This window comes from Balearica regulorum, chromosome 1, assembly GCF_011004875.1.
Source record: "Balearica regulorum gibbericeps isolate bBalReg1 chromosome 1, bBalReg1.pri, whole genome shotgun sequence".
NCBI lineage: Eukaryota > Metazoa > Chordata > Aves > Gruiformes > Gruidae > Balearica > Balearica regulorum.
The window spans coordinates 69,545,629-69,560,608 of record NC_046184.1 but is presented as its reverse complement, the minus strand read 5'-3'; the positions used below and the strand labels follow the sequence as shown (position 1 = coordinate 69,560,608).

General features: G+C 43.6%; 2 protein-coding genes across 2 annotated transcripts; both read right to left on the bottom strand.

The window, feature by feature from the left end:
* Positions 1 to 1,470: 1,470 nt before the first annotated feature.
* LOC104635509 (tubulin alpha-2 chain) lies at positions 1,471 to 6,440 on the bottom strand. Its single transcript, XM_075757462.1, has 5 exons — positions 6,127 to 6,440; positions 4,586 to 4,799; positions 3,665 to 3,813; positions 2,576 to 3,256; positions 1,471 to 1,843 (listed from the first exon to the last, which is right to left on the bottom strand). The coding sequence occupies exons 1-5, from the start codon at positions 6,307 to 6,309 to the stop codon at positions 1,550 to 1,552; spliced, it is 1,521 nt and encodes a 506-aa protein (XP_075613577.1). The 5' UTR covers positions 6,310 to 6,440; the 3' UTR covers positions 1,471 to 1,549.
* A 1,648-nt stretch (positions 6,441 to 8,088) lies between these two features.
* On the bottom strand, positions 8,089 to 13,919 carry PEX26 (peroxisomal biogenesis factor 26). The gene is made up of 5 exons (XM_075757247.1): positions 13,580 to 13,919; positions 12,740 to 12,880; positions 12,043 to 12,356; positions 11,375 to 11,521; positions 8,089 to 10,634 (listed from the first exon to the last, which is right to left on the bottom strand). Exons 1-5 carry the CDS (start codon positions 13,744 to 13,746, stop codon positions 10,531 to 10,533), a joined length of 873 nt encoding a protein of 290 aa, XP_075613362.1. The 5' UTR covers positions 13,747 to 13,919; the 3' UTR covers positions 8,089 to 10,530.
* Positions 13,920 to 14,980: the final 1,061 nt, after the last annotated feature.

Here is a 14,980-nt window from a genome sequence, read left to right as displayed (position 1 = left end):
TAGCCCTGCTGGAGTTGTAAGTATATGTTTCAGTGAAAACATGTATTTTTTCAAAAGAAATTTATGAAAGATCAATAGTAAATCCAGCATTAAAATACCAGTGGTATATATTTGGTCTCCAGGTGTCTACCCTTCATCAGTGTTAAGGGAAACCTTCCAGATAACCATGAACACATAAGCAAGTTGGACACACAGGGCAAGGTCAGCACAAGAGGCTTATTGTCTTGCTGCCTGCATTATTCAAGCACAGGGCTGCTCCACAGGTACCCCCAAATGGACACCATTTTCTTTATCTAAATAAATACACACATACCACTTTTTCACCATTGGCCTTGTCCTGCTTAATTTTACATCTTTGTTTGGTAATTTCAGCTTTAGTTAGTACTCCCAGTAAGCCAACACCCCCTTCACTTTCTGTTGATACTCAAGGCAGGGTGGGGGGGTGGGGGGGTGGGGGGTGTCCCCAAAGCTCCTCTTTCACTATATATAATACCTGGTAGCTTCTCCTGCCATTACCTCATGACTTTAGACACAGGTTAGGATTGGCCAGCCACTTTTCCTGTTCCATTTTCTGCAACATCCAACAGTTTCTCTTATTACCCCATGAGTTTAACCTCAGGCCATGGCAGGCCACCTGCCTGCATGTCTTAACAATATATTGTTCTAAAATCCTAAAACAATGGGAATATACAAAAATATACCTTATGAAGACTTAAGCTGTGAAGTCATAGCTGGTGTTCTTAGACATCCCACCTATACCTAATCACACACATTTTTTTATCATGGTTCTGATTTATTGTGATCTCAGTAAGTCTGATGGAGCTGGTAATGCTTCTGCCCTGCATGCTACAAGCTGGCAATTTTAAGCCCTTTAACTCTGTCACAGATGCTGAGCTGTCAGCATACTTGCGCCGCCAGACCAATCCAGTTATGATTGTTACACAGTCACTGCACAAACATGGTGTGCTCTAAACTCCTGCCGAAGCTAAGATACCTGAATTGTTCCCCTATTCACAGCAGCTGCCAAAATCACATCTTCTAACCACTCCACACTGTGGATTCTGTAGAAGCAAGGGCACTAGGACAAGCTGTATGTTGTTGGCACCAACAGAGTTCTCACTGCATCTTACAGCTTTAAAAAAATTATGTTTCAAATTAGTATGAAATTAAGACTGAGGACTGTAGGTAACTTCTTACGTAGTATCCATAGCAATTATGTGGGAAATTTTGAAGCACGAGTTCCTCAAATAATATTACAGGTACATGACTGTATCTTTGTATTGAATAAATGACAACATAGATGACAGAGATCCTTTCAGGATATATTAGCAAAAAATATGAAGCCTGTCACCCTCTGAGGCAAAGACTAATGATTAGGTGGTCATATATCCTGTTTTACTGTCTTGTGATCTCATAGTGGAGAATTCATCCTGTTTGTCTTCTGCTAAGATGGCAATGGACTTGGTGTGCATGAGACAAGCAGAAATGTAGCCCCATGAAAAAAGAGACAGAGACACAATCATATGCACAGAAAAGGGCAGAATGAATTTTAAGATTCTTCTCCCTCATTTTCTTCTTCAAATGAGTCAGTTCCCACTTCTTCATAGTCCTTCTCCAGGGCAGACAGGTCTTCTCGGGCCTCTGCGAATTCTCCTTCCTCCATGCCTTCACTAACATACCAGTGCACAAAAGCTCTTTTGGCATACATTAGATCAAACTTGTGGTCGAGCCTTGCCCAGGCATCTGCAATGGCAGTGGTGTTGCTCAGCATGCAGACTGCTCGCTCAACTTGGGCTAGGTCTCCTCCCGGTGTAACTGTAGGAGGCTGATAATTGATCCCAACCTGCAAATACCAATAGAAAAGATGGAGGAATAAAAAGAGTTATGAGGAAAAGGGACAAAATTAGACAATAAACAAGGTAAGAAAATTGTAAAACCATTGGTGGAGGGAGGAAAAGAGGTAGGGAAAAACCCAAATCACATCAGTGTTAAGTCTAATGTCATTCAAGCTACTTTTTTGTGCACAAGTCAATTCCTTACCCTCACTCAAGGAAAAAGAAAAAAAAAGGGAGATCAACCAGAACTGGACTCTAAATGAAGAAAGAATTATAAAAATATGTCAGTATGCATGGAAAAATTGGGGACAATGAAAAAATCTCTCTTGTGGAGATGATGTATGAATGTTTCACTTGCCAACAATATATTATTGATAACTTTTCATTTGGTTGTTTTTTTTAAATTTCATGAAAGACACTTTCAAGTGTCTCAGTGTCTTCAGAGTATAAGCCTGACCTTGATCTTTCTCTTAAAATGCAATTTCTTTAAGTTTAAAGTCTTATAGGGTTGACATTCTCCTGTTACTGAATATAGAAATACCGTATATGCTTCCATTTATTTAAATATTTAGGAGTTTGTGTCAATGGATTGTCCACATTTTACACACACGCATCTTTCTTATGTTCCTTCTTCTCACAAGTGGAAAACAGGCAAGATCTAAAACTTTAAAGGCAAGTTTTCCACTAGACTGAACTTGCCCTTTAAACATTAAAGAGAAGTTCATGGCAGCCCTACACACCTTGAAGCCTGTGGGACACCAGTCAACAAACTGGAGGGATCTGTTGGTCTTGATGGCAGCAATTGCTACGTTGACATCTTTGGGAACTACATCACCACGGTAGAGCATGCAGCAGGCCATGTACTTCCCATGTCTTGGGTCACACTTCACCATCTGGTTGCTGGGCTCAAAGCAGGAGCTGGTGATTTCAGCCACCGAGAGCTGCTCGTGATATGCTCTGTCAGAGGAGATGATGGGCGCGTAGGTCACTAAGGGGAAGTGGATGCGTGGGTAGGGCACCAGGTTTGTCTGGAACTCCGTCAGATCCACATTGAGGGCACCGTCGAAGCGCAGCGAGGCGGTGATGGACGAGACAATTTGGCTGATGAGGCGGTTGAGGTTAGTGTAAGTAGGGCGCTCGATGTCCAGGTTTCGGCGGCAGATGTCATAGATGGCCTCATTATCCACCATGAAGGCGCAGTCCGAATGCTCCAGGGTGGTGTGCGTGGTCAGGATGGAATTGTAGGGCTCCACCACAGCGGTGGAGACCTGAGGGGCTGGGTAGATGGCAAATTCTAGTTTGGACTTCTTTCCATATTCAATGGAGAGGCGTTCCATGAGTAAGGAGGTAAAGCCAGAGCCGGTACCCCCACCAAAGCTGTGGAAGATCAGGAATCCTTGCAGCCCAGAACAGGCATCAGCCTGAAAGCCAACAGGAAAAGTGAAAGAATAAGTGAACATATTTTTAAATTAAACCCTTAAATAGAGACAGCAACACCCACACCCAGTGCAGAGCACAAAAGTCAGCAGTTTTTCCAGGAAATTCTCATTGTCTGTTTTCCCCTGTAAATCTGAGACTAGAGTATCAACAGAGTGATACTGATTATTTTTTCCTTACAATAATAATGCTTTAGCAATATTTGAGGTTTTCCATTTAAGCCTTCCATTCATATGAAAACTAAGATGGGACATGCAGGACCTGCATTTCTCTGTTCTGAGCCAATGACAATAGTAAAAACAAAATGACACCCATTATAAAAAAAAAATTATGTGGTGTTTATTTCCCCTTCCACCCTTCTAAGGTCTTACTACCAATGTAATAGTGCATACCAGCTTGCGGATACGATCTAATGCCATGTCAATTTTGTCTTTGCCAACAGAGTAGTGGCCACGTGCATAATTATTTGCTGCATCTTCTTTTCCAGTGATCAGCTGTTCTGGATGGAAAAGGTGCCGGTAGGTGCCAGTCCGCACTTCATCTGAACAAGAGAGAAAAAGCATAAGCTTGGAAGACATAATTCACCCAGGCTAATAATGTTTGCAAAACAAATGGAGCATTTTATTTTGGCAAAAAACGGTATAGAAGATCTGTATGTTGAAAAACAAAGTACAGAGGTGAGGAGTATTGTCTGAGATGTTCTCGGTTTTGAAAAACAGTAAGTGGAGTCTGCTCCAAGTGTAAGTTGCTGTGATACACAAATTACTTCATTTATCAAATGAAGGCTGTGCCATGCTGTGGTAAAATTTCAGCTCTATATACTGATCAGATGAAGATCCATCTGAACCTTCAGGGGAATGACTGCAAAAAAAGAGGAGATTTTTCAAGAGTAAAACAGTGGTTTCCCCTGAAAATCTGTCAGGAAATTTCTGTTGTCTGATTCTTCATGCTCCTCTCTTACATCTGAATGTGAGGAAAGCATTTTCCATCAGTTAGCAAAGGAAAAACATTGCCACAAAAGACAACCAGAAAGGAATCTCTTTAAGAAAGCTAAGTTGTATGCATAACCTGTGGAGGTTTAAACACTAGTAAACTTTTTATTTTATTATTATTAGAGTGCAGTCCAGTTTTCAACTTTTTATTGAGAATAACAGAGCTTTTAGCAATACCTAGTATTAAAAACTTAAAATCTGTACGTTTTGCCTGCATGTTGGGATCATGGTAAGGGCATTGTCCTGCTATTCAGTGATCTGAACTTTGGCACCCAGCAGAGTTAATTAATTTCTATTTTCCAAGATTAGTTCTATACTGACCTATTACAGTTTGCTCCAAGTCCACCATAACAGCCCGTGGCACATATTTTCTAGAACTTGTCTCTCTGAAGAATGTGGCAAAAGAGTCATCATTGCCGGGTTGGTCGATGAAGGTGCCATTTGGCTGAATGCCGTGCTCCAGACAGAAGAGTTCCCAACATGCATTCCCAATTTGAACTCCAGCTTGGCCAATGTGAACAGAGATGCACTCACGCTGGAAGGGGAGGACAAGGGAAATGGTGAGAACCGCGAGTGAATATCCTAAGACTCTATAAGCTGATCTGACCTGAAACACCAAATCAACCAATGATTATAAAATTTTCCACAAGACTGGAATTAATGGAAAGTATTCTGATACTTATTTACAAATAGGAAGAAAAATATTTTGCTGTGCGTAGAAATAAACAATAGTCACAACAGCTAGAGACTTGCAGCCATGCCTATGCATGGTGTACAGTACATGAGATCTACGTGTAAGTGCACATAAGCCCATACAGATAGAAAAAATGTGTATAGGTACACAAAATAAACAAGAGTAGGTCCCAGCTAAGCAATATGAGCCAATCTGGGGAAAGACACAGCTATGCTGCTTCACTGATGTATAGATAAAGCAAAGGGAATGAAGTATCTTCTGATCTTTCAACCTTCTGTTGAATATGTGTGTTGGACAGGTGGAAAACAGGTTTGTAGAAATTAAAGGAACTAGAACTAAAGTGCCTTTAGTACTTCAGTTAATTTCAACCACTGTTTTGGCCCATTCTCTGGGTACTTTTAATTCAATTTAACATGTGAAGAGTTAACTTGATACTCAAGAGGACTCGGTACTCTTTATATGTTACACTAAATTAATCTCCTGAGAAATCCTTCTCAAACATACACTTCTGTAATCATAGTTGTTCAGTCAATAACCAGTTTATAAAATGTTTATTAGTGTCATGCACGTAGTTTAATAACAGAAATCTGAAACACAAAATATCATGTTCTGAAAGAAAAGGAAGCATGTCTCCTTCTATAGATTGCTATGCAGACTCCCAAGTACTGTGAATTCAAAGGGTTCTCTCAAAGACACTCTCGTTGGATGTGGTATATTTGAATACAGATCTTTTGGCAGATGACTCCCATCCAGTCTTACAGAGTTTCTAGGGAAACATCCACTTTTTTTGCTCTTAATACTCACAAGCTATTAGGAAAAGGCCATTAATACAGGGTTAAACATACTGTATTCAAAGTACATCCAGACTAGCTTCTATGCAAGAAGGAAAAATAAGTTCCAACCCCATCCTTTTTCTGCATATGACTTCCCTTATAATAAATTTATTAACACAAATATCGCTGTATGTATTGCACTCTAAAATTATTTACCAAGAAGCTAATACAATAATTTGTTTGTAGACTGTGAGCCACATTTGTTGCCCCTAAAATGAAGCAAAAAAGTCCTTTCAACTTTCCCACTTTCATTCTGATCTTGACCAGAGTGGGGGGAAACAGGAGGCCAAATTCATTGCTCATTATCTCATAAAATAATCCAATGCTTTTCTTACCATGGTTTCTCCTGTGTGCTTTCTTTCTTGATTGGTAGCAGCAGCTTTGGTTACTGATGCTTCTATCGTTGTATAAGCAGCCTGGTGCAAGGTGGCAGAGCATCCACGCCTCGCTGGCAGGGCCCCCGCAGCATCACAGCGTAGGCAGGAGAGGTCATAATCTCTCCCAGGCAACCATCCCATTCCACCCACTCTCCTGTTACACCAGCAGCCTGCTTTCACCCATGCACAGAACCCAGCCCTAAACTCTGTTCTTAAGCAAGTCTTCCCAGTTAATTTGCAAAGCTAAACCTTGGTTTTGGGCAGGAAAAAAAAAAAAATTACAACTGGTATCAGTAACCAGAATTTTAACACATACAGAGCATCTTCACAAATAACTGGCTTCCCTTCTTAAAACTTCTTTAACAACTGGTGAACATGCTACTGATAACTTATTTAAAAAATTATTAACCATTTCAGAATTTCTTCATTTACGCTTTCAAAAGGTGGCATTTTTAAATGACATCTTTCTGACAAAGGCAAACTATAGATGAATGGTGGACACAGAGTTAACTTGCCAAAGTTCCGTTAATTGAAATGAGTTGGGGAACAGGTTGAAGTGCAAGAAATTCCACTTGACTATTTGATCATCTGTGGACAAGGTACATGGGATTATCATCTTGCCTTCTGGTGCTAAGGCACCAAACCTCATTTTTCTGCCAGCCATTCCTTATCTTTGTGACCTCTGTTCATCTGATTCCAGACAACTGTTCTTCAGGCTTCCAGCTGCCTACAATATGGGCCAATACAAGTTTTTTTTCCATTGTCCTGGTTTCAGCTGAGAGGGTTAATTTTCTTCATAATAGCTAGCATGGGGCTATGTTTTGGATTTGTGCTGGAAACAGTGTTGATAATATAGAGATCTTTTTGTTATATGGACCTGTTGCTGTTGAACGGTGCTTACACAGAGTCAAGGCCTTTTCTGCTTCTCGCACTGCCCTGCCAGCAGGATGGCTGGGGATGCACAAGTTGGGAGGAGACACAGACAGGACAGGTGACCCAAACTGACCAAAGGGATATTCCATACCATATGATGGCATGCTCAGTTTATAAGGAGCTTGGGGGAAGAGGAAGGAGGGGGTGTGTGGTGGCGTTCAGAGTGATGGCATTTGTCTTCCCAAGTAACCGTTACGCGTGACAGAGTCCTGCTTTCCTGGAGATAGCTGAACACCTTCCTGCCCATGGGAAGTGGGGAATGAATTCCTTGCTTTGCCTTGCTTGTGTGCGTGGCTTTTGCTTTACCTATTAAACTGTCTTTATCTCAACCCATGAGTTTTCTCACTTTAACTTTTCCAATTCTCTCCCCCATCCTGATGAGGAGGAGTGAGCAAGTGGCTCTGTGGTGCTCAGCTGCCAGCTGGGGTAAAACCACAACATCCATTTAGCAAGAAGATGGCAAAACTAAAAAGCAGAACTATAATTTGTTCTTGTATCTGGAGTTACTAGCAGAAAGTTCACATACACAGGGCACATACGCACACATTCTTTCTGACAAGGCTTAAACAGTAGGATCCCCATGGGTATGTCTTTTCCCTCCATGATATAATGAGAGTGCAGAGAAAAACACAGCTAAAGATAAATACCAGGTACTTTATTCTTGGCAGCACTGGTCTTGGCCATCCCAAGATACACAGAGACACATATTTTAAAAAAAAATAATGCTGGATCTTTCACAGAAATTAATTACAACTCTCTGAACTCCTATGAAAATGCAGACTTACACCCTACCAACATCATCAGTTGATTAGATCTCATCAGATTCACACTGAACAAGTCCCTACTTAATTCAAATATGCCTGTACAACGAGGACATGTAGTAAAAACATTTCCAGAAATTATTTGAAAAATGTAGAGTATCAATACCTTAAATGCAAAAGTTTTCCTAATCTTAATCACAGCACAAATAACAACTCTACAAAGAGGTAAATCAGTAGTCACTTTATTGTGAAAATTAAATATTGCAGTTTTAGTATTAATTGCAAAAAAACTCTGATAGCTTGTTTCTGCCTTCTTGCCCTCTCATGATGAATTAAATACAATACAAATGCAAAATCAGTAGTACTCTAAAAAAGTGAAGGTTACCAACCTACACTTAAAATCAAGTTGAATGTTAAAGTCCTGGTAAATGAATGGCTATGATGTTTAACGGCATTCTAAACGTAACGTATGGCCTGCTTAGACCACTGGTCCCAACCTCCAAAATTGCATCTCTGCCATCTAACTAAAAATGTTAATAGAAAACTAGAGTAAAAAAATGCTTGTTACCTAAACAGTCAATTTGGTGAGAATTTGGCCTGACTTCAGAGTGAAGTTTACTATTTCATTAACTGGCTTACGCAGGACTTATAGTAAGGCCTTGTGAAGTAGGGGGCCAGTAGACGCAACCTAGTTATTTCTTGAAAGAGCTCAACCCCAGACAGAGCTTCTGTGTTTTATTCTACCTCATTTCCTATCAACCATTGGTTGCAGAGTCGTAACTACACTTAATAGTTGGATTACAAGAACCACCTAGCAGCTCTTCCCTATGTGCACAGAGTAAAGAAGAAATAACTTTTTTAATATGGTGAAGCATTATGTGCTACTTATCCTGGTGTAAAGTCCTAGCAGAGACAAAAACTTTGGGGAGGGATATGGGATTGTTTTGGTTTTTACCCTTGAGACAACTAGGTAAGGTTACTGTATTCATGAATGAACTGCCCTGGTTTATCTGACACTAATATGGGAATATTTACCTATTGGGATAATTCAAGAAGAAACAGACACAGAACTATTTTTAGTAGTGAAGATGCAGACTGCTTTCAAAGTATCCCAGCTGATAGCAAAACAACAGATCACACACAGTTTGAAGGCACCAACAGGCTGCTGTCTGTGTGAAGAAAACAGAAATAGCCACGGCCTCAGCACATGGCTACCGCTGGATACAAAGGAACAACCTGAAGGGACTACTGTTGTAGTCCCACCACAATGGGACCTATGTTGGCTACTTTTCACAGGTTTAGTGTGTTAGATAGGGTTTGCCCACCAAAAAGGCTGCTTTGTGCAACATTTTGCAGTTTGGGCTGGTATCAGTCAGCCTGCATCCTTTTGGCACAGATGCTGGGATAGCAGGCTACTTGTTTGCCACAAAGGCTCCTTGCCTTTAACTTGTCCTCTCTGACACACAACAGTTTGCTCCAGTGACAGCAATATTTAGAGTAGGTCAGTGATCTCTCCTTTGCAATTTACCTTTTGTCAGTCAATGATAGTTGGACGGAGAAGAAATGAATGTTCTAATCCAAACCTCCAATTTCTGTCCCAAGTGGTTGGAAATGTGGTCAGTCTGGTGACAGATATTCTGCAAAGGTAGCAATTTTCTTGCCACAGATCTGGGGAAGGTTTTGGGATCTCAGAGAAGTATATCTTTCTAGCTATTAATAAACATTTGTTCTGAATGACAGAGCATTGCTAAATGGCTCCTGTGTAACCCAGGACTTTAGATGTTGGGGGTGGGGGCAATTCTAGACATGTGGAGATTTTTTGACATCTACATAAACAAAGCAAAAGGTAGGGAAAAACTAAAACAAAGCAACTTCAGTTGTTCAGCTAGACAATAATATATAGTTTAAAAAAATAAATCTATTTCCTTACCACCACCATGTCCTCCTAAGAATTACTACGCATCAGGCAAGCACGAAGTGCTGTAATTTGCATTTAAGAAGAGCAGGTGCAGCGCAATAGTCTGTGTGGCCCACTCGTTTTGGGTTTCTGGCTTAAATAAGACTAAAATCAAGAGCGTCCGTATAAGGAGGCATCAGTCACAAGAGAAACCACGGCCTTCAAAATGCAATAGGCTTCACTTTCTCCAGTGTTTTTCTTCCACATGCTTGTCCTAAATCCCATGCTACAGGATGTCTTCAGGCAAACCAGAACATTCCCCTGATTATTGGTACTCCGTTGCCTTTTACAGTCATGCTCCCAGGAACACTATTGCACTTGTTCAGAGAAACGGCCAGCACTTGCAAGGTTGAGACCTTCTCCCATAGTTCATAACTGGCTACACAACCCTCACTCAAGTGCTACATCCAAAACAAGGTGTTTGAAAAGGAGGATTCTTATTCAGTTCTGGATTACAGGAGGAGTGGCTTTACCCTGGAGTTGGACAGAATGGTGTTGTAAAGCCAAGCAAAATGTCAGGAATACTTGGCGTGGTTTCAAAATGCATACACCACCATTCCCGGTCTGAAGAAACGAATGTATCGCCACACAGGAGGTCACAGGTGGTCATCTCAGTTAGGACACAGTCCTTGAAGAACCTGGTAACAGCCTCAAGACAAGCTGACACTTTTACAGCAGCAGAGAAAAACACTTTCTGTTGATGGAAGACACCTAGTCTCGAATTGGAGGCCTATGGATTGGAGAAAATACAGCTGCCCAAGCCTGTCGGAAGAGCTGGACCAGTTTGTAAATGAATGGCAGTGATGTGGGAGAAGCTGCAGAAGAAAACAAAAAGCAAAAGAGCCTTTCATTATAAAAGGTACAACTAAAATACACTAAACATATTAAGAAAGAACTAATCCCAACTAGAGTTAATCGAAACCTAGTTGTCTTTCTTCTTTGTTTGGTTCAGTACTTCACTCATGGCACCGTTCCTATCCCTAGCAAGCCACCTTCAGTATTTAGCAATGGACTATTTGCAGAATAGCTATGGAGCACCTGTCACCCAGCAGAAGGGGAAACACCCATCCCCTCCACGCCCCAGCTGCCACCTCTACGTCACAGGACCAGCCCATCACTAGGGAAACTCCAGCATAAGCAGATCAGATGGATGACTACATCGCTGCCTCGGGCAACTCTCCGCTTTCCTGGCAGGACGGCCTGTCAGGCAATCACTCTCCCAGGAAATATTCACCTTGTAGCACCTCAAGTTGACTGAGCCAGAGGCTGAATCTAGGACAGCTCAGCCTGCCTCTCACACACTGTACTTTGTCTGTTGGAAAGAGCTGGGGATCAAATAACTGTTTTCAGAAAACTGTCTTTTGTAGAGCTACATTTTTCTACAGGAATTGCAACTGGAAACATTAGAAACAAGCCTAATAGTAAGTTCCTAGTTACCCAATTTTTGCGTGTCCCAAAGACAAGACATTTACACAGACCAAATCTATTAAAAGCAATAATTTTGTTCTCTGTAACCATAATGGAATTTTAAAAATTGTAAATCTTAATACTGTACCTGGGTCTAATCTCACCACCACCAGGTACAGCAGAAAAGTAGCCAAGAGCATCTTTTTGTAAGGAAGTAAATAGAAGTGGCTTGACATGGACCTCAGTGCTCTACGTAGCAATGTCAACATGGTCAAGAGCTTTTGGGACAGATTACCTAGAATACAAGAACAGTAAAGCTGTCAGGGCAAAGTAAAGTAAAGTAAAAAAAGTAAGATATAGATAATAAACTAAGTTATCAAGAGGTAACAGTTCTGCAGGAGGAGCAGTACTTTAAATGCCAGACATGCATTGTTCTACATGGGCTCAGCTGTAAATGGAGATGAAGCAGAGAGTACATAGAGCCAACAAAATGTATCCTTAAAGGATTGCTAGATAGTTTTAGTTTCCCTTTTATACCTTTAAAAAAAAAATACATCTATTCTGAAGTGCTTTTGAACCTGAAAAATAATTCTCATCTCTTGACATCAGCAGAGACTAAATATGCTTTGTAATTGTCAGCAAATGGATGACTAAGTCTTCCATCTCCTTCTGTAATACACAACAGGACTTCCTCTTGGCTGGTTTGTCATGACAACATTCTTAATATATAGTTAATACTTGCTTGTTAGTAAGGGAACAACTAACTTGAAATAAAATTATAAAAAAAGGAGTACAAACAACAGAGGGAAAGCCTACCCAAAACAGTCTCTGTTGCTGCGTCTTGCTGCTCTTCAGCAGCTGAGTGCATCTCTTCCTGTTGAGCCCACTGACATCGGCTTTCACAAATGGTCCCGAGAAATGCTAGCTGCTGCTCGCTGTCAAAAACATCACAGCCACGTACAAGCTCTTCTGCCCCCTCAAAGCGGCCAAGCGGAAGCAACACATGCAACAGATAGAGCTCCAGCAATGAACTGTACTCGGGGAGGCTCTTATTGGTTTGGTCTCTCAGCCAGCTACTGCCAACCTCCAGCATCACCTGAGGCTCTCTCACTTTGCTGTACAACAGGATACTGAAACAGAAAGAAAGAAATATTAGAAAATATTAACTCTTTGTATAAGTTGAAATCACTGGCAGTTACTACGCACGAGCAGCGATCATAAAGGCATGCATCAGGGTCTACACTTGAATCACAGAGAGATTTCTGAGGCGGACAACAGGCGCAGCCACTGATGTTACTTTCTACGCATCACCCCTTTTGTACTTTATCACTGTAAAGCAATCTGCCAGCTGCAGGCATGCGCCAGCGTACACAGGTCAAGAACAGGCCTGTCCCAGGTTCCACTTTCATCCTCGCTTACACCACGCAAAGTGAAAATATCACACAATACTCACATCTAACCTGCTATTAAACTTGACTAATGCAAGCCCTGACAACTACAGACAGAAACTCACCACAGCTCCAGAACTTTTGGAGGCAGATGCTCAGGGACATGGTAATACTGTAGAACCCAAGACAGAACTTCTCTCCACCGGTTCATCTCAGCCAGCGCCTGAATCCCCACAACACAGAGGGAGCATTTCACTTCTGCAGAACTGGTAATGAAGAGATGCTTCTCAGAATAAATAAATGCCTTCTAAATAAATGCTTCTTGGAATCATGTTTCCCCATGCATCCCTTCCAGTGAGCTGCATCCTAGCCTAGGTACTCTACAGTTCTCCAACAGCTGCTTCCCTTCCTTTCCCTCTCCTCCTACCTCTCACCCCCACTAAAAAGGCAATTTCACACCACACCACCCCCCGAGAAGATGCACAGAGCCTGCATCTCTGGGATGACGCGAGGAAGGCTCCCAGGCACACCTCGCTTTCCTCACAGACGCACAGATCCCTGCACATGAAACACATAAACACGGACAGGTTGTTATCAAATGGCAGCCAAAGCCAAGTGGGGGTTTAAACCGTTACAAACTCACTTCTTAGCAACAAGCACCGCCCTCCATTAATTTAGATAATTAAGAAAAAGCTACAAAAACCACACCATGGACTGCCAGTGATATTACCATTCATACAAATAATACTTATATTCGAACCTAAGAGGTTCTTAACCCCCCCCACCAAAAAAAAAACAAACCACCAAACAAAACCAAAGTTTATTAAACCCCAAAAGCCCTCTATTACAAAAAATAAAACCGCTGACAGGGCCTGCGGTTAGAAGCCAGCCTGACGCTGATGCGACACCGAGGCGCTTCCCAGCGCCGCCCTGTCCCCGCTCCGCACGCCCCGCACCGCTCGCACCTCTCGGGGCCGGTCCCGGTGCCCGTGCTCAGACTGTCGCAGCCCGCCTCACACCTCTCCACGGCGGCAGCGAAGTCCCGGTGCAGCACCAGCAGGTCCGCCGCTTCCTCCAGCAGCGAGGCCGCCTGGGCCGAGACCGGAGGCCAGGCCAGAGGCTCGCTCCTCATGGCGGCGGCGGGAGGGCTGGCGGGAAGGCTGCCACCGCCTTCCCCGCGCCCCACCGCTCGCCGCCCGCCCGGCTCCGGCTCCAGCGCCGCCACAGCCCCTCGCGGGGCTCAGCTCCACTCGAGCAAGCAGCTGCAGTAGCAGAGCCGACCCCGGAAAGCCGTGAGAGAAGCCCCTCGCTACCGTCTCCCGGCAGCGGAAGTGCCGCCCCGGCGGACATCTCCCCGCCCCGCGGGCCGGCGGGACATGTAGTCTAGCGGTGGCGTGAGGGAGCGGAGATCAACGGCCGCCGGGACGAGGCGCAAGAGCGGCGGCTTCTCGGCGCGCTGGCTCCTCGGGGGGCCGTCCCGCCCGCTGTCGGGGCGGTGGCAGAGCTGACTGTGAGGAGTAGCGGTGAAGAGCGGGGTCTTTGGGAGCCTTCTGAGAAGCTGCGACCGCAGGCTGTGGGATCGCGACGCTTTCAGCCATGCCGGCGCTCGGCTTCCCACCCGGTGCCGGTCCGTGTCAAAAAACCCCTTCAGTTTCTCACTTGTGTGGCGGCTATGGAGAAACGGCCCAGCTGCCTTCATTAGGAGGCGGGTCGGAGCCCCGCAGAGGCCGCTGCCGTTCCCCCCGCAGCCGCCGGGCGTCAGCCCAGCCCCAAGCGTGTCCCTGCCGAGAAACGGGCCCCGGAGGAGGCTACTTCGGAATGAGGTGGTACGGCCGCGGTCCTGCGGCTTTCCTCGCCGTAGCCAGGCGACAGGAGAAGGGGTTTGGGGCGGGTAGTAAAGGGAAAGCTCTCCCCGGCTGCTCCGGCGGCACATCTTGGGCAGCAGGCTCCTGGGCGGGGTGGTGGGTGCCCTCCCTCTCCCGGCCTCTTCTTCCTCCGGGGCCTTTTCCTCGGCCACCCCGTGAACAGCGTCTCCATCAGTACCCTGCAGGCAGCGATTCACATTGTTCTTTGGCTGTTGTTTAAAAACAACAGGGTGTCTTGGTTACAAAGTAATTACGGCAGTCAGTGCAAACTCTTCGAAAATGAATCTCTACAGGAGAGGTGGGATTGATTTATTTTGTAACGCTGACTTCCTACGATGATTATTTAATTTAAAAAACAAATATGCTAATGTAAAACAGGTTTAAAAGTGAAACATCTTTTAAAGGGGAGTTTCTATGCCATTCCAATGTTGGAAACAGGGAAGAAAGCGTGAAGAGTATGATTAAAAACTTGATCATAACTCTCTTTTTTGGAAGTAGCCA

What these genes read in the sequence shown, in the direction of transcription:
- LOC104635509 (XM_075757462.1), bottom strand. Translation starts at nt 6,309, where the DNA reads ATGGGATGGTTGCCTGGGAGAGATTATGACCTCTCCTGCCTACGCTGT. An exon ending in TAGATCGTATCCGCAAGCTG is followed by an intron (nt 3,257 to 3,664) that starts GTATGCACTATT and finishes GTTGGCTTTCAG; the next exon opens with GCTGATGCCTGTTCTGGGCT. An exon ending in GGTGTCCCACAGGCTTCAAG is followed by an intron (nt 1,844 to 2,575) that starts GTGTGTAGGGCT and finishes TGGTATTTGCAG; the next exon opens with GTTGGGATCAATTATCAGCC.
- PEX26 (XM_075757247.1), bottom strand. Translation starts at nt 13,746, where the DNA reads ATGAGGAGCGAGCCTCTGGCCTGGCCTCCGGTCTCGGCCCAGGCGGCC. An exon ending in CCAAAAGTTCTGGAGCTGTG is followed by an intron (nt 12,357 to 12,739) that starts GTGAGTTTCTGT and finishes TTTCTGTTTCAG; the next exon opens with TATCCTGTTGTACAGCAAAG. An exon ending in AGCAACAGAGACTGTTTTGG is followed by an intron (nt 11,522 to 12,042) that starts GTAGGCTTTCCC and finishes CTTGTATTCTAG; the next exon opens with GTAATCTGTCCCAAAAGCTC.